Below are 24,513 nucleotides of genomic sequence, written 5' to 3'. Positions count from 1 at the left end.
CATCCCGCAGCCATGGCTGAGAACTCCAAACTGCAGCTGTTTGTCAAGGTTTGGGGCCTTGGGAGGGGGGGGGAAAGGTCCGGGGGTCCAAACTGGGGATGGAGAGCTGGGGATTGGGGGTTAGTACAGTGCAGTTAGTACAGAGCTTAGTACAGTGCTAAGCGCTTAGTACAGTGCTCTGCACATAGTAAGCGCTCAATAAATACGATTGATGATGATGATTGGGGGGCCTGGGCCCCAAAATCAGCCAGCAGGAGCCCTGGAGGCATCCAGATGGCTTTCAGCGCTTAGTACAGTGCTCCGCACCCAGTAAGCGCTCAATAAATCCGATGGATTGATTTTGATTTCCCAGCCCTGGCCTGTCCCAGCAGGTGGAGGGGAGGGAGGGGCTGAGGTTTCTGGGCCTTGGAGGGGAGTTGAGGCACAGATTGGGGGGGGCTGAGACTGGGAGGGGAGGGACCGTCTCTCTATAATAATAATGATAGCATTTATTAAGCGCTTACTATGTGCAGAGCACTGTTCTAAGCGCTGGGGAGGTTACAAGGTGATGAGGATGGCCCGCCGGGGGGCTTACAGCCCATCCCCACTTTACAGGTGAGGTCACTGAGGCCCAGAGAAGTGATTTGCCCAAAGGCACACAGCTGACAAATGGCGGAGCCGGGATTTGAACCCATGACCACTATGTGTTGCCAAGTTGCCTTCCCAAGCGCTTAGGACAGGGCTCTGCACCCAGTAAGCGCTCCATAAATACGATTGAATGAATGATAATAATGATGATGATGGCATTTATTAAGCGCTTACTGGGTGCCAAGCACTGTTCTAAGCGCTGGATGTTACCACCTTGTACTTCCCAAGCGCCTAGTACAGTGCTCCGCACACAGTAAGCGCTCAATAAATCCGATGGATTGATTTTGATTTCCCAGCCCTGGCCTCTCCCGGCAGGTGGAGGGGAGGGAGGGGCTGAGGTTTCTGGGCCTTGGAGGGGAGTTGAGGCACAGATTGGGGGGGGCTGAGACTGGGAGGGGAGGGACCGTCTCTATATAATAATAATAATAGCATTTATTAAGCGCTTACTATGTGCAGAGCACTGTTCTGAGCGCTGGGGAGGTTACAAGGTGATCAGGATAGCCCACGGGGGGCTCACAGCCAGTCCCCACTTTACAGGTGAGGTCACTGAGGCCCAGTGAAGTGATTTGCCCAAAGTCACACAGCTGACAAATGGCGGAGCCGGGATTTGAACCCACGACCACTATGTGTTGCCAAGTTGCCTTCCCAAGCGCTTAGGACAGGGCTGTGCACCCAGTAAGCGCTCCATAAATACGATTGAATGAATGAATGATAATAATAATGATGATGGCATTTATTAAGCGCTTACTATGTGCCAAGCACTGTTCTAAGCGCTGGATGTTACCACCTTGTACTTCCCAAGAGCCTAGTCCAGTGCTCTGCACACAGTAAGCGCTCAATAAGTACGATTGAAGGAATGACTGAATGAATTGTCTCTTGGTTGCTGAAGTGTTCTTTTCCAAGCGCTTAGTAATAGTGATGGCATTTACTAAGCGCTTACTATGTGCCAAGCACTGTTCTAAGCGCTGGATGTTACCTCCTTGTACTTCCCAAGCGCCTAGTCCAGTGCTCTGCACACAGTAAGCGCTCAATAAATACGATTGAATGAATGACTGAATGAATTGTCTCTCTTGGTTGCTGAAGTGTTCTTTTCCAAGCGCTTAGTAATAATGATGGCATTTACTAAGCGCTTGCTATGTGCCAAGCACTGTTCTAAGCGCTGGGGAGGTTCCAAGGTGACCAGGTGGGCCCACGGGGGGCTCACAGTCTTCATCCCCATTTTCCAGATGAGGTCACTGAGGCCCAGAGAATAATAATGATAATAATAATGGCATTTACTAAGTGCTTACTATGTGCAAAGCACTGGATGTTACCACCTTGTACTTCCCAAGCGCCTAGTCCAGTGCTCTGCACACAGTAAGCGCTCAATAAATACGATTGAATGAATGACTGAATGAATTGTCTCTCTTGGTTGCTGAAGTGTTCTTTTCCAAGCGCTTAGTAATAGTGATGGCATTTACTAAGCGCTTGCTATGTGCCAAGCACTGTTCCAAGGTGATCAGGTGGGCCCAGGGGGGGCTCACAGTCTTCATCCCCATTTTCCAGATGAGGGAACTGAGGCCCAGAGAATAATAATAATGATGATGGCATTTATTAAGCGCTTACTATGTGCAAAGCACTGTTCTAAGCGCTGGATGTTACCACCTTGTACTTCCCAAGCGCTTAGTCTGGTGCTCTGCACACAGTAAGCGCTCAATAAATACGATTGAATGAATGAATGACTGAATTGTCTCTCTTGGTTGCTGAAGTGTTCTTTTCCAAGCGCTTAGTAATAACGATGGCATTTACTAAGTGCTTGCTATGTGCCAAGCACTGTTCTAAGCGCTAGGGAGGTTCCAAGGTGATCAGGTGGGCCCACGGGGGGCTCACAGTCTTCATCCCCATTTTCCAGATGAGGGAACTGAGGCCCAGAGAATAATAATAATGATGATGGCATTCATTAAGCGCTTACTATGTGCAAAGCACTGTTCTAAGCGCTGGATGTTACCACCTGGTCCTTCCCAAGCGCCTAGTCCAGTGCTCTGCACACAGTAAGCGCTCAATAAATACGATTGAATGAATGAACGAATTGGGGGGCAGGGCAGGGCGATGCTGGGTGTGGGCTCTTTGCTTCACGCATAGTAAGCGCTTAACAAATACCATCATTATTATATTCAGTCATATTTATTGAGTGCTGACTATGGGCAGAGCACTGTATTAAGCGATTGGGAGAGCGCAATACGATAATCAACGGATACATTCCTTGCCCACAAGGAGTTTACAGCCTAGAGGTGGGGAGGCAGGCTTCAGTAGAAAGAAAGAAATGATAGATATGGACATAAGTGCTGTGAGGCTGGGATAATAATAATACTAATACTAATAATAATAATAATGGTATCTAAGTGCTTACTATAATAATAATAATAACGGCATTTATTAAGCACTTACTATGTGCAAAGCACTGTTCTAATAATAACAATAATAATGTTGGTATTTGTTAAGCGCTGGGGAGGTTACAAGGTGATCAGATTGTCCCACGGGGGGCTCACAGTCTTCACCCCTATTTTACAGATGATGTAACTGAGGCCCAGAGAAGTGAAGTGACTTGCCCAAAGTCACACAGCTGACGAGTGGCGGAGTCGTGATTAGAACCCATGACCTCTGACTCCCAAGCCCGGCTCTTGCCACTAAGCTACGCTGCTTCCCCACGAACAGAAGGAGCAAGTCAGGGAGATGGAGAAGGAGGGGAAGGAGAGTAAAGGGGGGTGTGGGGATAATAATAATAATAATAATGATGGTATTTGTTAAGCGCTTACTATGTGCAAAGCACAGTTCTAAGCACTGGGGAGGTTACAAGGTGATCAGGTTGTCCCACGGGGGCTCACAGTCTTCATCCCCATTTTACAGATGAAGTAACTAAGGCCCAGAGAAGTTAAGTGACTTGCCCAAAGTCACACAGCTGACAGTTGGTGGAGCCGGGATTTGAACTCATGACCTCTGACTCCAAAGCCCGGGCTCTTTCCACTGAGCCATGCTGCTTCTCTTCTGTAGAGCGGAGGTTGGGGGGTAGTTGGGAGCAGGGTGATAATAATAATAATAGCATTTATTAAGCGCTTACTATGTGCAGAGCACCGTTCTAAGCACTGGGGAGGTTACAAGGTGATCAGGTTGTCCCACGGGGGGCTCACAGCCAATCCCCACTTTACAGGTGAGGTCACTGAGGCCCAGAGAAGTGAAGTGACTTGCCCAAATTCACACTGCTGACAAGTGGCAGAGCAGGGATTTGAACCCATGACCACTGACTCCAAAGCCCGGGCTCTTTTCCAGAGCCACGCTGCTTCTCATAATAGCATTTGTTAAGCGCTTACTATGTGCAAAGCACTGTTCTAAGCGCCGGGGAGCTTACAAGGTGATCAGGTTGTCCCACGGGGGCTCACAGCCAATCCCCACTTTACAGATGAGGGAACTGAGGCCCAGAGAAGTGAAGTGATTTGCCCAAAGTCACCCAGCTGCCAAGTGGCAGAGCCGGGATTTGAACCCATGACCACTGACTCCAAAGCCCGGGCTCTTTCCACTGAGCCACGCTGCTTCTCTGTGTGATGCTGGGGGAAGGCTAAGATTGGGGTGCTGCTGGGGGGAGGGTCAGTGGGCAGGGTGACCCTGGGATCAATCAATCAATTAATCGTATTTATTGAGCGCTTACTGTGTGCAGAGCACTGGACTAAGCGCTGTACTAAGGGATGTTATGGAGGGCTGGGCTAAAATGAGAGAGGGGGGCAATACAACTCCCCCCCCCCCAGTGTTCCCCAACATCCACAGAGACCCCTCCCCAGTGTTAACTTCCCACCCTCCTCTTCCTCCCTTCCTATTCATTCATTCAATCGTATTTATTGAGCGCTTACTGTGTGCAGAGCACTGTACTAAGCGCTTGGGAAGTCCAAGTTGGCAACACATAGAGACGGTTCCTACCCAACAGTGGGCTCACGGTCTAGAAGGGGGAGACAGAGAACAAAAAACATATTAACAAAAAAAAAATAGAATATGTACAAATAAAATAGAGTAATAAATACGTACAAACATATATTCATTCATTCAATCATATTTATTGAGCGCTTACTGTGTGCAGGGCACTGGACTAAGCGCTTGGGAAGAACAGGTTGGCAACGTCTAGAGACGGGCCCTACCTGACAGCGGGCTCACAGTGTAGAAGGGGGAGACCAAACAAAACATATTAACAAAAAAAAATAGAAAAATATGTACAAATAAAATAGAGTAATAAATACTTACAAACGTATATTCATTCATTCTTTCAATCGTATTTATTGAGCACTTACTGTGTGCAGAGCACTGTACTAAGCACTTAGGAAGTATAAGTTGGCAACATATAGAGACAGTCCCTACCCAACAGTGGGCTCACAGTCTAAAAGTAATAATTAAATAAGTAAATGTAATAATTACAAGTAATAATTAAATAAGTAAAACCGACACTAAAATAAATTGCAAGTAGGGGGAAGGAACAGAGTGGAAAGATAAGGACGAAAATGCCACAGAGGGGTGTGAATGAATGGCCCAGCGGTTGAGTGGCGTGGAAATGCTGAAGGGGCGCGGGGCGAGGTGGGAATGGAGTGGCGAGATGACAGACCGGTCAGGGAGGGCTTCCTGGAGGAGACGTGATTTCATGCTTTCATTCAATCCTATTTATTGAGCGCTCACTGTGTGCAGAGCGCTGTAGTAAGCGCTTGGGAAGTCCAAGTTGGCAACATATAGAGACGGTCCCCACCCAACAGCGGGCTCACATTTCCGAAGGGCGTTAAATACTGGGACCACTGGAGAGGGATGGGCCACCACTGGAGGCGGCTGATATATGTTTGTACATATTTATTACTCTATTTATCGATTTATTTTACTTGTACATATCTATTCTATTTATTTTATTTTGTTAGTATGTTTGGTTTTGTTCTCCGTCTCCCCCTTTTAGACTGTGAGCCCACTGTTGGGTAGGGACTGTCTCTACATGTTGCCAATTTGTACTTCCCAAGCGCTTAGTCCAGTGCTCTGCACATAGTAAGCTCTCAATAAATACGATTGATGATGATGATGATGATGATGATGATCTATTCTATTTATTTTATTTTGTTAGTATGCTTGGTTTTGTTCTCTGTCTTCCCACTTTTAGACTGTGAGCCCACTGTTGGGTAGGGACTGTCTCTATATGTTGCCAATTTGTACTTCCCAAGCGCTTAGTACAGTGCTCTGCACATAGTAAGCTCTCAATAAATACGATTGATGATGATGACGATGATCTATTCTATTTATTTTATTTTGTTAGTATGTTTGGTTTTGTTCTCTGTCTCTCCCTTTTAGACTGTGAGCCCACTGTTGGGTAGCGACTGTCTCTATACGTTGCCAACTTGGACTTCCCAAGCGCTTAGTCCAGTGCTCTGTACGCGGTAAGCGCTCAATAAATACGATTGATGATGATGAGCGGCCACTGGAATCGACCGATCAATCAGTCGACGCTATTTATTGAGTGCTTACTGTGTGCACAGCACCGCACTAAGTGCTTGGGAAAATACAATAGAAATAATAGAAGCGGGAGATGTAACTCCATTGGGAAGCGGTGGAAAGAGAACGTAGGCTTGAGAGTCAGGGGACCTGGGTTCTAATTCCGCGGCTGTCATTTGCTTGCTGGGCGACTCTGGGCAAGTCACTTAACTTCTCTGGGCCTCAACCTCGGCCCAAAGAACCCTGGGATCAATCCTGCCTAGTAAATGCTTAACAAATGCCATAAATAAAATAAGAAAATAGATATTACCCCTACTGACAAGGAGCTTGCAGTCTATAGGGAGAGGCCGACACTCTGTCCTATCCCCTTCCCCTCCCTACGGCACTTCTGTATATTTGTACATATTTTTTACTCTATTTATTTGATTAATAATGCGTACATAGCTCTGATTCTATTTATTCTGATGGTATTGACACCCGTCTACTTGTTTTGTTTTATTGTCTCGACTGTGAGCCCGTTGTTGGGTAGGGACTGTCTCTATATGTCATTCATTCAATCATATTTATTGAACGCTTACTGTGTTTAGTAATAGTATTACTCTATTTTACTTGTACATATCTATTCTATTAATTTTATTTTGTTAGTAGGTTTGGTTTTGTTCTCTGTCTCCCCCTTTTAGACTGTGAGCCCAGTGTTGGGTAGGGACTGTCTCTATATGTTGCCAATTTGTACTTCCCAAGCGCTTAGTACAGTGCTCTGCACATATCTATTCTATTTATTTTATTTTGTTAGTATGTTTGGTTTTGTTCTCTGTCTCCCCCCTTTTAGACTGTGAGCCCAATGTTGGGTAGGGACTGTCTCTATATGTTGCCAATTTGTACTTCCCAAGCGCTTAGTCCAGTGCTCTGCACATAGTAAGCGCTCAATAAATACGATTGATGATGATGATGATGACGATGTGTGCAGAGCACTGGACTAAGCGCTTGGGAAGTCCAAGTTGGCAACATATAGTTCCTACCCAACAGCGGGCTCACAGCCTAGAAGGGGGAGACGACTTGGACTTCCCAAGCGCCTAGTCCAGTGCTCTGCACACAGTAAGCGCTCAATAAATACGATTGAATGAATGAATGGTTGTACATATTTATTACTCTATTTATTTTACTTGTACATTTCTATCCTATTTATTTTATTTTTTTGGTATGTTTGGCTTTGTTCTCTGCCTCCCCCTTTTAGACTGTGAGCCCACTGTTGGGTAGGGACTGTCTCTATGTGTTGCCAATTTGTACTTCCCAAGCGTTTAGTACAGTGCTCTGCACATAGTAAGCGCTCAATAAATACGATTGATTGAATGAATCCCCGTTTTGCAGCTGAGGTGACTGAGGCCCGGTTTTCTTGTCTGCTGTGTGACCTTGGGCAAGTCTCTTATCTGGGCCTCCGTAACCTCATCTGTAGAAGAGGGATTAAAAGTGGGAGTCCAATGTAGGGCAGGGACTGTGTCTAGCCTGATTATCTTGGATCTACCCCAGTGTTTAGAGGAGTGCTCGACACCTAATAAGCACTTGAGAACCATAATTATTATTATTATTATTATTATTGCATCCATCTCCTCCGCTCCGTGCCTGTGTCCGGCCCGGTGAGGGAGGAGGCCCTCCCGGCCTGTCTGCGGGTGCCGAGTGCGGGTGTCGCCCCGGCCTGATGCCAACTGAGTGAATCACTGAATAAACACTTCACATCCCCACCCTTTGCACCCAAACCTCCCTACTGCCCTAGTGGGGCTTAGATATACCTGTATATATGTTTGTACATATTTATTACTCTATTTATTTTACTTGTACATATCTATTCTATTTATTTTATTTTGGTAGTGTGTTTGGTTTTGTTTTCCGTCTCCCCCTTTTAGACCGTGAGCCCGCTGTTGGGTAGGGACTGTCTCTATATGCTGCCAACTTGGACTTCCCAAGCGCTTAGTACAGTGCTCTGCACACAGTAAGCGCTCAGTACATACGATTGATTGATTGATTTGGCAGAGAACAAGTTAGCAAGTGCTTAATAAATGCCATTATAAAAACATGACAAGCTGGCGATCGGAGAACTAGGGCAGGGAGAGGTGGGCAAGCCCATTCTTAATCCTGGCACCCAAAGTCACTTCTGGAGAGAGGGGGCACTTCATTCATTCAGTCAATCATACATGAACAAAATAAAATAAATGGAATAAATATGTACAAATAAAATAAATGGAGTAATAAATACGTACATTCATTCATTCAATTGTATTTATTGAGCGCATACTGTGTGCAGAGCACTGGACTAAGCGCTTGGGAAGTCCAAGTTGGCAACACATAGGGGGGTCCCAGTCTAGAAGGCTCAAAGTGAGCCTCAGTTTCCTCCTCCATAAAATGAAGACTAAATACCCGTTCTCCAGCCCCTTCCGAGTGGGGCAGGGACCGTGTCCGATCCGACGATCCTGCGCCTACCCCAGTGCACGCATCAAATACCCTGGGCATGATGATGATGATGATGATGATGACCAGATGCTTAGTCCAGTGCTCTGCACACAGTAAGCGCTCAATAAATACCGCTGAATGAGCGGGCCCACCAGGAGTGGGCCTCAGACGGCCCGACGGCAATGGATGGGAGAGGGTGTGCTCAGTGGGAGGGGGCGGCTAGCCTGCCTAATAATCACTGTGGCATTTGATGATGATGATGATGATGGCATTTATTACACGCTTACTATGTGCAAAGCACTCTTCTAAGCGCTAGGGAGGTTACAAAGCGATCAGATTGTCCCACGGCGGGCTCACCGTCTTCATCCCCATTTTCCAGATGTGGGAACTGAGGCCCAGAGAAGTTAAGTGACCTTAAAGTCACCCAGCTGACAATTGGCGGAGCGGGATTGGAACCCATGACCTCTGACTCCAAAGCCAGGGCTCTTTCCACTGAGCCATGCTGGGGACCGTCTCTTTGTTCATAATAATGAATAGTAATAATAATGGCATTTGTTAAGCGCTTACGATGTGCCACGCACTGTTCTAAGCGCTGGGGAGGTTACAAGGTGATCAGGTGGTCCCACGGGGGGCCCATTTTACAGATGCACTAATTGAGGCCTAGAGAAGTGAAGTGACTTGTCCGAAGTCTAGACTGTGAGCCCACTGTTGGGTAGGGACCGTCTCTATATGTCGCCAACTTGGACTTCCCAAGCGCTTAGTACAGTGCTCTGCATACAGTAAGTGCTCAATAAATACGATTGAATGAATGAATGAAGTCACACAGCTGTCAATTGACAGAGAAGCAGTGTGGCTCAGTGGAAAGAGCACGGGCTTTGGAGTCAGAGTTCATGGGTTCGAATCCTGGCTCCGCCAATTGTCAGCTGTGTGACTTTGGGCAAGCCACTTAACTTCTCTGGGCCTCAGTCACCTCATCTGTAAAATGGGGATTAAGACTGTGAGCCCCCCGTGGGACAACCGGATCACTTTGTAACCTCTGCAGCGCTTAGAACAGTGCTTTGCACATAGTAAGCGCTTAATAAATGCCATTATTATAAATGCCATTATTATTATAATTGGCGGGGGCGGGATTCGAACCCATGACCTCCAAGCCCGGGCTCTTTTCACTGAGCCACGCTGTTGAGAGGCATCAGAGCTAGCTCCTCGGCCCCAAGGACCCCTTGCCCACCCTTCCGCAACTTGCCACCACTAAGTGCCCAGCCTCCTTGCCATCCTGGCTCCCTGGCAGGGGCTGGTTAGGAATACCGGGAGAAATGCCAAGGCCTCAGCAGAGGGATTTCATTCATTCATTCACTCATTCGTTCATTCAATCAATCGTATTTATTGAGCGCTTACTGTGTGCAGAGCACTGGACTAAGCGCTTGGGAAGTACCAGTCGGCAATAGATAGAGACGGTCCCTACCCAACAACGGGCTCACAGTCTAGAAGCAGCGTGGCTCAGTGGAAAGAGCCCGGGCTTTGGAGTCAGAGGTCATGGGTTCAAATCCTCACTCTTCCACTTGTCAGCTGTGTGACTTTGGGCAAGTCACTTCACTTCTCTGGGCCTCAATCCCCTCATCTGGAAAATGGGGATTAAGACTGTGAGCTCCCCCGGGACAATCTGATCACCTTGTAACCTCCCCAGCGCTTAGAACAGTGCTTTGCACAAAGTAAGTGCTTAGTAAATGCCATTATTATTATTATTATTATTATTATTATTATTACCAGGAGAAATGCCAAGTCCTCAGCAGAGGGATTTCATTCATTCATTCATTCATTCAATCATATTTATTGAGTGCTTACTGTGTGCAGAGCACTGGACTAAGCGCTTGGGAAGTCCAAGTTGGCAACATCTAGAGACAGTCCCTACCCAACAATGGGCGCACAGTCTAGAAGCAGCGTGGCTCAGTGGAGAGAGCCCGGGCTTTGGAGTCAGAGGTCATGGGTTCAAATCCCGGCTCTGCCACTTGTCAGCTGGGTGACTTTGGGCAAGTCACTTCACTTCTCTGGGCCTCTGTGACCTCATCTGGAAAATGGGGATTAAGACTGTGAGCCCCCCCTGCCCCCAGGACAATCTGATCACCTTGTAACCTCCCCAGCGCTTAGAACAGTGCTTTGCACATAGTAAGTGCTTAATAAATGCCATCATTATTATTATTATTATTACCGGGAGAAATGCCAAGTCCTCAGCAGAGGGATTTCATTCATTCATTCAATCAATCGTATTTATTGAGCGCTTACTGTGTGCAGAGCACTGGACTAAGCGCTTGGGAAGCAAGTCGGCAACATCTAGAGACGGTCCCTACCCAACAACGGGCTCACAGTCTAGAAGCAGCGTGGCTCAGTGGAGAGAGCCCGGGCTTTGGAGTCAGAGGTCATGGGTTCAAATCCTGGCTCTGCCACTTGTCAGCTGGGTGACTTTGGGCGAGTCGCGTCACTTCTCTGGGCCTCAGTGACCTCATCTGGAAAACGGGGATTAAGAGTGTGAGCCCCCCCACCCCCAGGACAATCTGATCACCTTGTAACCACCCCAGTGCTTAGAACAGTAAGCGCTTAATAAATGTCATTATTATTATTATCATTATTATTATTATTATTATTATTATTATTAGAAGGGCCCCCCGCGCCCCTCTCCGACCCCCGACTTCTTCCTCCCCAGGCCAGCGAGGACGGGGAGAGCGTGGGCAACTGCCCCTTCTGCCAACGGCTCTTCATGATCCTTCTCCTCAAGGGAGTGCCCTTCACGCTCACTACGGTGGACACCAAGAGGTGAGTGGCCAATCAATCAATCAATCGTACTTATTGAGCGCTTACTGTGTGCAGAGCACTGGACTAAGCGCCTGGACCAGAGTCGGGGCAGAACGGGAACGACTTCCCCCTCCTCCACAGTGTCCATTACCTACCCCAAAAGTCCAGAGATGGGGGCCAGGTGGGCGTGATTCCCTTCCGTCAAGCCCTGGTGCCATTTTGGACGCCCGATGCCGCCCTCCTATAATAATAATAATAATAATGGTATTTGTTAAGCGCTTACTATGTGCCAAGCACTGTTCTAAGCGCTGGGGAGGATACAAGGTCATCAGGTGGTCCCACGTGGGGCTCACCGTCTTCGTCTCTGTTTTCCGGATGAGGGAACTGGGGCACAGAGAAGCTGAGTGACTTGCCCAGAGTCACACAGCTGACAAGTGGCGGAGCTGGGATTTGAACCCATGACCTTCATGAAGCGCTTAGTACAGTGCTCTGCACACAGTAAGCGCTCAATAAATACGATTGATGATGATGATGAACCCAGTCTTCTAGACTGGGAGCCCACTGTTGGGTAGGGGCCGTCTCTATATGTTGCCAACTTGGACTTCCCAAGCGCTTAGTACAGTGCTCTGCACACAGTAAGCGCTCAATCAATAATTCATTGATTGATTTCTGACACCAAAGCCCAGGCTCTTTCCATTGAGCCACGCTGCTCCTCCTGCTCCTCCCAAGCGCTTAGTACAGTGCTCTGCACACAGTAAGCGCTCAATAAATACGATTGATGATGATGAATAATAATAACGTTGGTATTTGTTAGGCGCTTACTATGTGCCAAGCAGCTAACCCCAGGGAGGAAGGACGGAGAAGCCGCGGGGCTCAGTGGAAAGAGCCCGGGCTTGGGAGTCGGAGGACGTGGGTTCCAATCCCGGCTCCGCCGCTTGGCTGCTGTGTGACCCTGGGCGAGTCACTTCACTTCTCTGGGCCTCGGTTCCCTCATCTGTAAAATGGGGATTAAGACTGTGAGCCCCACATGGGACAACCTGATCACCCTGTATCTACCCCAGGGCTTACAACAGTGCTTGGCACATAGTAAGAGCTTAACAAATACCACTATTTATTATTATTATTATGATTATTATTATAGAACAGTGTTCTATATTATTAATATAGAACAGTGCTTGGCACATAGTAAGAGCTTAACAAATACCACTATTTATTATTATTATTATTATAGAACATTGTTCTATATTATTAATATAGAACAGTGCTTGGCACATAGTAAGAGCTTAATGAATACCCCTATTTATTATTATTATTATTATAGAACAGTGTTCTATATTATTAATATAGAACAGTGCTTGGCACATAGTAACAGCTCAACAAATACCACTATTTATTATTATTATTATAGAACATTGTTCTATATTATTAATATAGAACAGTGCTTGGCACATAGTAAGAGCTTAACGAATACCCCTATTTATTATTATTATTATTATAGAACAGTGTTCTATATTATTAATATAGAACAGTGCTTGGCACATAGTAAGAGCTTAACAAATACCACTATTTATTATTATTATTATTATTATTATTATAGAACAGTGTCCTATATTATTAATATAGAACAGTGCTTAGCACATAGAGCTTAGCAAATACCACTATTTATTATTATTATTATGATTATTATTATAGAACAGTGTTCTATATTATTAATATAGAACAGTGCTTGGCACATAGTAAGAGCTTAACAAATACCACTATTTATTATTATTATTATTATAGAACATTGTTCTATATTATTAATATAGAACAGTGCTTGGCACATAGTAAGAGCTTAACGAATACCCCTATTTATTATTATTATTATTATAGAACAGTGTTCTATATTATTAATATAGAACAGTGCTTGGCACATAGTAAGAGCTCAACAAATACCACTATTTATTATTATTATTATTATTATAGAACATTGTTCTATATTATTAATATAGAACAGTGCTTGGCACATAGTAAGAGCTTAACGAATACCCCTATTTATTATTATTATTATTATAGAACAGTGTTCTATATTATTAATATAGAACAGTGCTTGGCACATAGTAAGAGCTCAACAAATACCACTATTTATTATTATTATTATTATTATTATAGAACATTGTTCTATATTATTAATATAGAACAGTGCTTGGCACATAGTAAGAGCTTAACGAATACCCCTATTTATTATTATTATTATTATTATTATAGAACAGTGTTCTATATTATTAATATAGAACAGTGCTTGGCACATAGTAAGAGCTTAACAAATACCACTATTTATTATTATTAGTAGTAGTATAGAACAGTCTTCTATATTATTAATATAGAACAGTGCTTGGCACATAGAGCTTAACAAACACCACTATTTATTATTATTATTATAGAACAGTGTTCTATATTATTAATATAGAACAGTGCTTGGCACATAGTAAGAGCTTAACAAATACCATCATCATTATTATTATTACCCCAGTGATTTGAACAGTGCTTGGCTTATAGTAAGCGCTTAACAAATACCATTATTATTATTGTTACCCCAATATAGTAAGCACTTAACAAATACCGTTATTGTTATTATTATTACCCCAGCGCTTAGAACAGCGCCTGCCACATAGTAAGCGCTTAACAAATACCATTATTGTTATTATTATTACCCCAGGGCTTAGAACAGCACTTGTCATATAGTAGGCGCTTAGCAAATACCATTATTGTTATTTTTACCCCAGGGCTTAGAACAGTGCTGGCCACATAGTAAGCGCTTAACAAATACCATTATTGTTATTATTATTACCCCATGCTTAGAACAGTGCTTGGCATACAGTAAGCGCTTAGCAAATACCATTATTGTTATTATTACCCCAGTGCTTACAACAGTGTTTGGCACATAGTAAGAGCTTAACAAATACCATTATTATTATATTACCCCAGCGCTTAGAACAGTGCTTGGCAAATAGTAAGACCCTAACAAATACCATCATTATTATTATTATTACCCCAGCGATTTGAACAGTGCTTGGCATATAGTAAGCACTTAACAAATACCATTATTGTTATTATTATTACCCCAGGGCTTAGAACAGCACTTGGCATATAGTAGGAGCTTAGCAAATACCATTATTTTTATTATTACCCAGTGCTTAGAACAGTGCTGGCCACATAGTAATTGCTTAACAAATACCATTATTGTTATTATTATTACCCCAGCGCTTAGAACAGCACTTGGCATATAGTAGGTGCTTAGCAAATACCATTATTGTTATTATTACCCCAGTGCTTAGAACAGTGCTTGGCACAGAGTAAGCGCTTAGCAAATACCGTTATTGTTATTACTATTACCCCAGTGCTTAGAACGGTGCTCGCCACATAGTAAGCACTTAGCAAATACCATTATTGTTATTATTATTACCCCAGGGCTTAGAACAGTGCTTGCCACACAGTAAGCACTTAACAAATACCATTATTGTTATTACCCCAGTGCTTAGAACAGTGCTTGGCATAGAGTAAGCGCTTAGCAAATACCGTTATTGTTATTACTATTACCCCAGTGCTTAGAACAGTGCTGGCCACACAATAAGCACTTAACAAATACCATTATTGTTATTACCCCAGTGCTTAGAACAGTGCTTGGCATAGAGTAAGCGCTTAGCAAATACCGTTGTTGTTATTACTATTACCCCAGTGCTTAGAACGGTGCTTGCCACATAGTAAGCGCTTAGCAAGTACCATTATTGTTGTTATTATTATCCCAGGGCTTAGAACAGTGCTGGCGACATAGTAAAGTGCTTAACAAATACCATTATTATTGTTATTCTTACCCCAGGGCTTAGAACAGTGCTGGCCACGTAGTAAGCACTTAACAAATACCATTATTGTTATTACTATTACCCCAGGGCTTAGAACAGTGCTGGCCACGTAGTAAGCACTTAACAAATACCATTATTGTTATTACTATTACCCCAGTGCTTAGAACAGTACTTGGCATAGAGTAAGCGCTTAGCAAATACCATTATTGTTATTACTATTACCCCAGTGCTTAGAACGGTGCTTGCCACATAGTAAAGCGCTTAACAAATACCATTATTGTTATTATTATTACCCCAGGGCTTAGAACAGCACTAGCCACATAGTAAAGTGCTTAACAAATACCATTATTGTTATTATTATTACCCCAGGGCTTAGAACAGTGCTTGCCACATAGTAAAGCACTTAACAAATACCATTATTGTTATTATTATTACCCCAGGGCTTAGAACAGCGCTGGCCACACAGTAAGCACTTAACAAATACCATTATTGTTATTACCCCAGTGCTTAGAACAGTGCTTGGCATAGAGTAAGCGCTTAGCAAATACCGTTGTTGTTATTACTATTACCCCAGTGCTTAGAACGGTGCTTGCCACATAGTAAGCGCTTAGCAAATACCATTATTGTTGTTATTATTATCCCAGTGCTTAGAATGGTGCTTGCCACATAGTAAGCGCTTAGCAAATACCATTATTGTTGTTATTATTATCCCAGTGCTTAGAATGGTGCTTGCCACATAGTAAGCGCTTAGCAAATACCATTATTGTTGTTATTATTACCCCAGTGCTTAGAACAGTGCTGGCCACACAGTAAGCACTTAACAAATACCATTATTGTTATTACCCCAGTGCTTAGAACAGTGCTTGGCACAGAGTAAGCGCTTAGCCAATACCGTTATTGTTATTACTATTACCCCAGTGCTTAGAACGGTGCTTGCCACATAGTAAGCGCTTAGCAAGTACCATTATTGTTGTTATTATTACCCCAGTGCTTAGAACAGCGCTGGCCACACAGTAAGCACTTAACAAATACCATTATTGTTATTACCCCAGTGCTTAGAACAGTGCTTGGCATAGAATAAGCGCTTAGCAAATACCGTTATTGTTATTACTATTACCCCAGTGCTTAGAACAGTGCTGGCCACACAGTAAGCACTTAACAAATACCATTATTGTTATTACCCCAGTGCTTAGAACAGTGCTTGGCATAGAATAAGCGCTTAGCAAATACCGTTGTTGTTATTACTATTACCCCAGTGCTTAGAACAGTGCTGGCCACACAGTAAGCACTTAACAAATACCATTATTGTTATTGCCCCAGTGCTTAGAACAGTGCTTGGCACAGAGTAAGCGCTTAGCAAATACCGTTATTGTCATTACTATTACCCCAGTGCTTAGAACGGTGCTTGCCACATAGTAAAGCGCTTAACAAATACCATTATTGTTATTATTATTACCCCAGGGCTTAGAACAGTGCTGGCCACATAGTAAGCTATATGGTAGCTTACTACCATACATAAGATTATTATATAATATGATTATAATATATAATATAATATAACGGATATTATATTATATTGTATTATATCATATTTATTATATTAAATTATAATATGTTGTGTTATGTTATATTGTATTGTATTATAGTATTATATTATATTATTACATTATATTATATTATATTATATTATAATATTATATTGCATTGTATTGTATTGTATTATATTATATATTATATTATATTATATTACATTACATTATATTATATTATAATATTATATTGCATTGTATTGTATTGTATTATATTATATATTATATTATATTTTATTATTTTATTATTATATTATATTATATTATATTATTATATATTATATATATAATGTATGTATGTATATAATGTATGTATGTATAATGTATGTATGTATATAATATATGTATTATATTATTATATTTTATATTTTATTATTGAAGACACTTCTCCCCAACTATTCCTGCTCCTCTGTGCCCCCTCCTCCTCCTCCCCCTGAGCTGTCCCCCTCTTCCTGGGTGCCCCCCCACCCCCGGACCCCCTCTTTTCTCCCCCCAGGTCCCTGGACGTGCTGAAGGACTTCGCCCCCGGCTCCCAGTTGCCCATCCTGCTCTACAACGGGGAGGCCCGGACGGACACCCTCCAGATCGAGGAGTTCCTGGAAGAGACGCTGGGGCCGCCCAAGTAATAATCATCATCATCAATCGTATTTATTGAGCGCTTACTGGGTGCTGAGCACTGGACGAAGCGCTTGGGAAGTCCAGGTTGGCAACGTATAGAGACAGTCCCTACCCAACAGTGGGCTCACAATCTAGAAGGGGGAGACAGAGAACAAAACCAAACATACTAACAAAATAAAATAAATAGAATAGGTATGTACAAGTAAAATAGAGTAATAAATATGTACAAATATGTACATTAATAATAATGATGCGGATGGTATTTGTTAAGCGCTTCCTATCAATCAGTCGTATTTATTGAGCGCTTACTGGGTGCAGAGCACTTGGGAAGTCCAAGTTGGCAACATCTAGAGGCGGTCCCTACCCAACAGCGGGCTCACAGGCTAGAAGGGGGAGACAGACAACAAAACAAAACATATTAACAAAATAAAATAAATAGAATAGATATGTGCCAGGCACTGTTCTAAGCGCTGGGGGAGATACAAGGTGATCAGGTTGTCCCACGTGGGGCTCACAGTCTTCATCCCCATTTGACTGATGAGGTAACTGAGGCACAGAGAATAATAATAATGATGATGATGGCATTTGGTAAGCGCTTACTATGTGCAAAGCACTGTTCTAAGCGCTGGGGAGGATACAAGGTGATCAGGTTGTCCCACGTGGGGCTCACAGTCTTCATCCCCATTTGACTGATGACGTAACTGAGGCACAGAGAATAATAATAATAATAATGGCATTTGGTAAGCGCTTACTATGTGCAAAGCACTGTTCTAAGCTCTGGGGTAGATACAAGGTCATCAGGTTGTCCCATATGGGGCTCACAGTCTTCATCCCCATTTGACTGATGACGTAACTGAGGCACAGTGAATAATAATAATAATAATGATGGCATTTGGTAAGGGCTTACTATGTGCCAACCACTGTTCTAAGCACTGGGGGAGATACAAGGTGATCAGGTTGTCCCACGGGGGGCTCACAGTCTTCATCCCCATTTGATGAGGTAACTGAGGCACAGATAATAATAATAATAATAATGATGATGGCATTTGGTAAGCGCTTACTATGTACCAAGCACTGTTCTAAGTGCTGGGGGAGATATAAGGTCATCAGGTTGTCCCACGGGGGGCTCACAGTCTTCATCCCCATTTGACTGATGAGGTAACTGAGGCACAGGGAATAATAATAATAATAATGATGATAAAGCCCGGGCTCTTGATAATAATAATAATAATGGCATTTCTTAAGCACCTACTGTGTGCCAAGCACTGTTCTAAGCACTGGGGAGGTTACAAGGTGATCAGGTTGGCCCACGGGGGGCTCACAGTCTTCACCCCCATTTTCCAGATGAGGTCACTGAGGCCCAGAGAAGTGAAGTGACTCACCCAAAGTCACCCAGCTGACAACTGGCTATGTGCTCTGCATATAGTAAGCGCTCAATAAATACGATTGATGAATTGGCGGAGTCAGAATTTGAACCCATGACCTCGGACTCCGAAGCCCGGGCTCTTGATAATAATAATAATAATGGCACTTGTTAAGCGCTTACTATGTGCCAAGCACTGTTCTAAGCGCTGGGGAGGTTACAAGGGGATGGAAGATGGGGGTTTCCCGCGGGGTTTTCCTGACCCGAGATCCCCCTTTCAGTTTCCCCAGCCTGGTGCCCCGCTACGAGGAGTCCAACACGGCCGGCAACGACGTCTTCCACAAGTTCTCGGCCTTCATCAAGAATCCCGTGCCCTCGCAGGACGAGGGTGAGGCCCGGTGGCGGGTTCGACGGTAGTAATAGCAATTGTGGTATTTGGTAAGCGCTTACTATGTGCCGAGCACTGGGCTAAGCGCTGGGGAGGTCACAAGGTGATCGGGTTGCCCCACGGGGGACTCACAGTCTTCATCCCTATATTGCAGATGAGGGAACTGAGGCCCAGAGAAGTGAAGCGACTTGCCCAAAGTCCCACAGCTGGCAATTGGCGGAGCCGGGATTTGAACCCATGACCTCGGACTCCAAAGCCCGGGCTCTTAGTAATAATAATAATGGCATTTATTAAGCGCTTACTATGTGCCAAGCACTGGTCTAAGCGCTGGGGAGGTTACAAGGTGATCAGGTTGTCCCACGGGGGGCACACAGTCTTCATCCCCATTTTCCAGATGAGGTCACTGAGGCCCAGAGAATAAGAATAATAATAATGGCATTTATTAAGCACTTACTATGTGCCAAGCACTGTTCTAAGCGCTGGGGAGGTTACAAGGTGATCAGGTTGTCCCACGGGGGGTGCACAGTCTTCATCCCCATTTTCCAGATGAGGTCACTGAGGCCCAGAGAAGTGAAGTGACTTGCCCAAAGTCCCACAGCTGACAATTGGCGGAGCCAGGATTTGAACCCATGACCTCCGACTCCAAAGCCCAGGCTCTTAATAATAATGATAATAATAATAATAAAATGGCATTTATTAAGTGCTTACTATGTGCAAAGCACTGTTCTAAGCAATGGGGAGGATACAAGGTGATCAGGTTGTCCCACGGAGGGCGCACAGTCTTCATCCCCATTTTCCAGATGAGGTCACTGAGGTCCAGAGAAGTGAAGTGACTTGCCCAAAGTCCCACAGCAGACAATTGGTGGAGCCGGTATTTGAACCCATGACCTCCAACTCCAAAGCCCGGGCTTTTAATAATAATGATAATAATAATAATAAAATGGCATTTATTAAGTGCTTACTATGTGCAAAGCACTGTTCTAAGCAACAGGGAGGATACAAGGTGATCAGGTTGCCCCACGGGGGGCTCACAGTCTTCCTCCCCATTTTCCAGATGAGGTCACTGAAGCCCAGAGAAGTGAACTGACTTGCCCAAAGTCCCACAGCTGACAATTGGTGGAGCCGGGATTTGAACCCATGACCTCTGACTCCAAAGCCTGGGCTCTTTCCACTGAGTCACGCTGCTTCACCCCAGTGTTGTATCCACCCAGGGGTTGTACCCACCCCAGCGCTTAGTACAGTGCCTGGCACCTAGTAAGCGCTTAACAAATGCCATCATTATTATTATTATTAGATTATATTAATATATTACATTATATATCTATTCTATTTATTTACATATCTATTCTATTTATTTACATGTCTATTCTATTTATTTTATTTTGTTAGTATGTTTGGTTTTGTTCTCTGTCTCCCCCCTTTTAGACTGTGAGCCCACTGTTGGGTAGGGACTGTCTCTATATGTTGCCAATTTGTACTTCCCAAGCGCTTAGTACAGTGCTCTGCACATAGTAAGCGCTCAATAAATACGATTGATGATGATGATGATATTATTCATTCATTCAATCGTATTTATTGAACGCTTACTGTGTGCAGAGCACTGTACTAAGCGCTTGGGAAGTCCAAGTCGGCAACATATAGAGACGGTTCCTTCCCAACAATGGGCTCACAGTCTAGAAGGGGGAGACAGACTACAAAACGAAAGATGTAGACAGGTGTCAAAATCGCCAGAACAAATTGAATTAAAGCTAGATTCATTCATTCAATCGTATTTATTGATCACTTACTGTATGCAGAGCACTGTACTAAATGCTTGGGAAGTACAAGTCGGCAACATATAGTGACGGTTAGAATCGAATTAAAGCTAGATGCCCATCATTAGCAAAATCAAAAGAATAGTAAATATGTACTAACCGTGCTCATTGGTCCAAGTCCCGGCTCCGCCACTTTCATTCATTCAATCGTATTTATTGAGCGCTTACTGTGTGCAGAGCACTGTACTAAGCGCTTGGGAAGTCCAAGTTGGCAACATAGAGAGACGGTCCCTACCCAACAACGGGCTCACAGTCTAGAAGGGGAGACAGACAACAAACCGAAACATGTGGATGGGTGTCAAGTTGTCAGAACAAATAGAATTAAAGCTAAATTCATTCAATCGTATTTATTGAGCGCTTACTGTGTGCAGAGCACTGTACTAAGCGCTTGGGAAGTACAAGTTGGCAACATAGAGACGATCCCTACCCAACGACGGGCTCACAATCTAGAAGGGGGAGACAGACAACAAACCGAAACATGTGGACGGGTGTCAAGTTGTCGGAACAAATAGAATTAAAGCTAAATTCATTCATTCAATCGTATTTATTTAGCGCCTACTGTGTGTAGAGCACTGTACTAAGCGCTTGGGAAGTATAAGTTGGCAACATAGAGAGACGATCCCTACCCAACAACAGGCTCACAATCTAGAAGGGGGAGACGGACAACAAACCAAAACATGTGGACGAGTGTCAAGTTGTCCGAACAAATAGAATTAAAGCTAAATTCATTCATTCATTCATTCAATCATATTTCCTTCCCTTCCCCACAGCACCTGTATATATGTATATATGTTTGTACATATTTATTACTCTATTTATTTATTTTACTTGTACATATCTATTCTATTTATTTTATTTTGTTAGTATGTTTGATTTTGTTCTCTGTCTCCCCCTTTTAGACTGTGAGCCCACTGTTGGGTAGGGACTGTCTCTATATGTTGCCAATTTGTACTTCCCAAGCGCTTAGTACAGTGCTCTGCACATAGTAAGTGCTCAATAAATATGATTGATTGATTGATGATTGGGAAGTACAAATTGGCAACATATAGAGGCGTTCCCTACCCAACAACGGGCTCACAGTCTAGAAGAATAATGATGGCATTTATTTCGGGACTGTCTCTATATGTTGCCAATTTGTACTCCCCAAGCGCTTAGTACAGTGCTCTGCACATAGTAAGCGCTCAATACGATTGATGATGATGATGACTGAGCGCTTACCGTGTGTACTAAGCGCTTGGGAAGTACAAGCTGGCAATATCTAGAGACGGCCCCTGCCGTGTGACTTGGGGCGAGTCGCTTCACGTCTCTGGGCCTCAGTTCCCTCCTCTGTAAAATGGGGATTAAGACCGTGAGCCCCACGGGGGACCACCCGATCGCCTTGTAAACGCCCCAGCGCTCTGCGCGTAGGAAGCGCTTCATAAATGCCGTTATTATTATTAAGCGCAAAGCACCGTTGTCAAGGCTTGGAAGGGTGGGATGAGAAGGCGGGGGCCCGCGGTCGCTGACGGAGCCCCCCGCCGCCCCCAGCGCTGTACAGGACGCTCCTGCGGGCGCTGCTGAAGCTGGACGGCTACCTGAGCAGCCCCCTGGGCCACGAACTGGAGCGGGAGCCCGGGCTCGCCCAGTCCCGCCGCCGGTTCCTGGACGGGGACCGGTTGACCCTGGCCGACTGCGGCCTCCTGCCCAAGCTGCACATCGTCGACGTGAGGGCGGGCCGCCGGGTCGCGGCGGGCGGCGGGGGGCCGGCGGGGGCCCGAGCCCCCCGACCCCAGGCTCTGCCTCCTCCTTGCAGACGGTGTGCGCCCATTTCCGCCAGGCCCCGATCCCCGCCGAGCTGCAGGGCCTGCGTCGCTACCTGGCCAACGCCCTGCAAGTCAAGGAGTTCAAGTACACGTGCCCCCCCAGCGCGGAGATCCTGGCCGCTTACAAGCCGGTTGTGAGACCCCTTCCCTGAACCCCGGTGGGAATTGGCTTGGGGCGGGGGGACGACGGACCCCCGGGAATGCCGAGGATGGGAATAAAAGGAGTTTTCCGCTCAGGTGGTGGTGTGCCCGGTCACTCCGGCCCGTCCCAAATCGTCCCCTAAGGCGGAGACGGCAAGCGCGGCCCTGGCCGGCTCCTCTTCCCACCCTTCTCCCCGGGAGAACGTGGAAAACCGGTCCGGCCCGATCCGGAATTGTGGGAACCTCCCAACCTCCCCGCCCCCACGGCTGCCCGGAGCGGGGCTCTCGCCTGTCGGAGCTGTCAGTTACACGTGTGTGTGTGAGGGACAGACACGCTCACACACGTAGCGTGGCGCAGTGGCAAGAGCCCGGGCTCGGGAGTCAGGGATCGTGGGTTCAAATCCAGGCTCGGCCCCTTGTCAGCTGGGTGACTGGTCACTTCGCTTCTCCGGGCCTCAGTGATCTCATCTGGAAAACGGGGACCGTGAGCCCCCCGTGGGACAATGCGATCACCTTGGATCCTCCCCAGCGCTTAGAACAGTGCTTTGCACGAAGCAAGCGCTTAACAAATGCCATTATTATTAAGATCGCGAGCCCCCCATGGGACAACCCCATCACCTTGTATCCTCCCTAGTGCTTAGAACAGTGCTTTGCACAAAGTAAGCACTTAACAAATGCCATTATTATTAAGATTGTGAGCCCCTCATGGGACAACACGATCACCTTGTATCCTCCCCAGCGCTTAGAACAGTGCTTTGCACAAAGCAAGCGCTTAACAAATGCCATTATTATTAAGATCGTGAGCCCCCCATGGGACAACCCCATCACCTTGGATCCTCCCCAGCGCTTAGAACAGTGCTTTGCACAATGTAAGCGCTTAACAAATGCCATTATTATTAAGAATGTGAGCCCCCCGTGGGACAACCCCATCACCTTGGATCCTCCCCAGTGCTTAGAACAGTGCTTTGCACGAAGCAAGCGCTTAACAAATGCCATTATTATTAAGATCGTGAGCCCCCATGGGACAACCCCATCACCTTGTATCCTCCCCAGTGCTTAGAACAGTGCTTTGCACGAAGCAAGCGCTTAAACACCATTATTATTAAGATCGTGAGCCCCCCATGGGACAACCCCATCACCTTGGATCCTCCCCAGCGCTTAGAACAGTGCTTCGCACAAAGCAAGCGCTTAACAAATGCCATTATTATTAAGATCGCGAGCCCCCCATGGGACAACGCGATCACCTTGGATCCTCCCCAGCGCTTAGAACAGTGCTTTGCACGAAGCAAGCGCTTAACAAGTGCCATTATTATTAAGATCGTGAGCCCCCCATGGGACAACCCCATCACCTTGGATCCTCCCCAGCGCTTAGAACAGTGCTTCACACAAAGCAAGCGCGTAACAAATGCCATTATTATTAAGATCGTGAGCCCCCCATGGGACAACCCCATCACCTTGGATCCTCCCCAGCGCTTAAAACAGTGCTTTGCACAAAGCAAGCGCTTAACAAATGCCATTATTATTAAGATCGCGAGCCCCCCATGGGACAACCCCATCACCTTGGATCCTCCCCAGCGCTTAGAACAGTGCTTTGCACGAAGCAAGCGCTTAAC

General features: G+C 45.2%; 1 protein-coding gene across 1 annotated transcript; it reads left to right on the top strand.

Annotated features, from left to right (window-relative positions):
* Positions 1 to 22,987, top strand: CLIC3 (chloride intracellular channel 3). Its single transcript, XM_038767957.1, has 6 exons — positions 1 to 48; positions 11,255 to 11,364; positions 17,271 to 17,396; positions 19,037 to 19,143; positions 22,485 to 22,660; positions 22,750 to 22,987. Exons 1-6 carry the CDS (start codon positions 13 to 15, stop codon positions 22,909 to 22,911), a joined length of 717 nt encoding a protein of 238 aa, XP_038623885.1. The 5' UTR covers positions 1 to 12; the 3' UTR covers positions 22,912 to 22,987.
* Positions 22,988 to 24,513: the final 1,526 nt, after the last annotated feature.

The sequence above is a fragment of the Tachyglossus aculeatus genome, chromosome 27 (genome assembly GCF_015852505.1).
Source record: "Tachyglossus aculeatus isolate mTacAcu1 chromosome 27, mTacAcu1.pri, whole genome shotgun sequence".
Classification (NCBI taxonomy): Eukaryota; Metazoa; Chordata; class Mammalia; order Monotremata; family Tachyglossidae; genus Tachyglossus; species Tachyglossus aculeatus.
The sequence above is the reverse complement of the archived record's forward strand: the minus strand, read 5'-3'. Positions and strand labels throughout refer to the sequence as shown.

What these genes read in the sequence shown, in the direction of transcription:
- CLIC3 (XM_038767957.1), top strand. Translation starts at nt 13, where the DNA reads ATGGCTGAGAACTCCAAACTGCAGCTGTTTGTCAAG. An exon ending in AACTGCAGCTGTTTGTCAAG is followed by an intron (nt 49 to 11,254) that starts GTTTGGGGCCTT and finishes CTTCCTCCCCAG; the next exon opens with GCCAGCGAGGACGGGGAGAG. An exon ending in ACTACGGTGGACACCAAGAG is followed by an intron (nt 11,365 to 17,270) that starts GTGAGTGGCCAA and finishes TTCTCCCCCCAG; the next exon opens with GTCCCTGGACGTGCTGAAGG.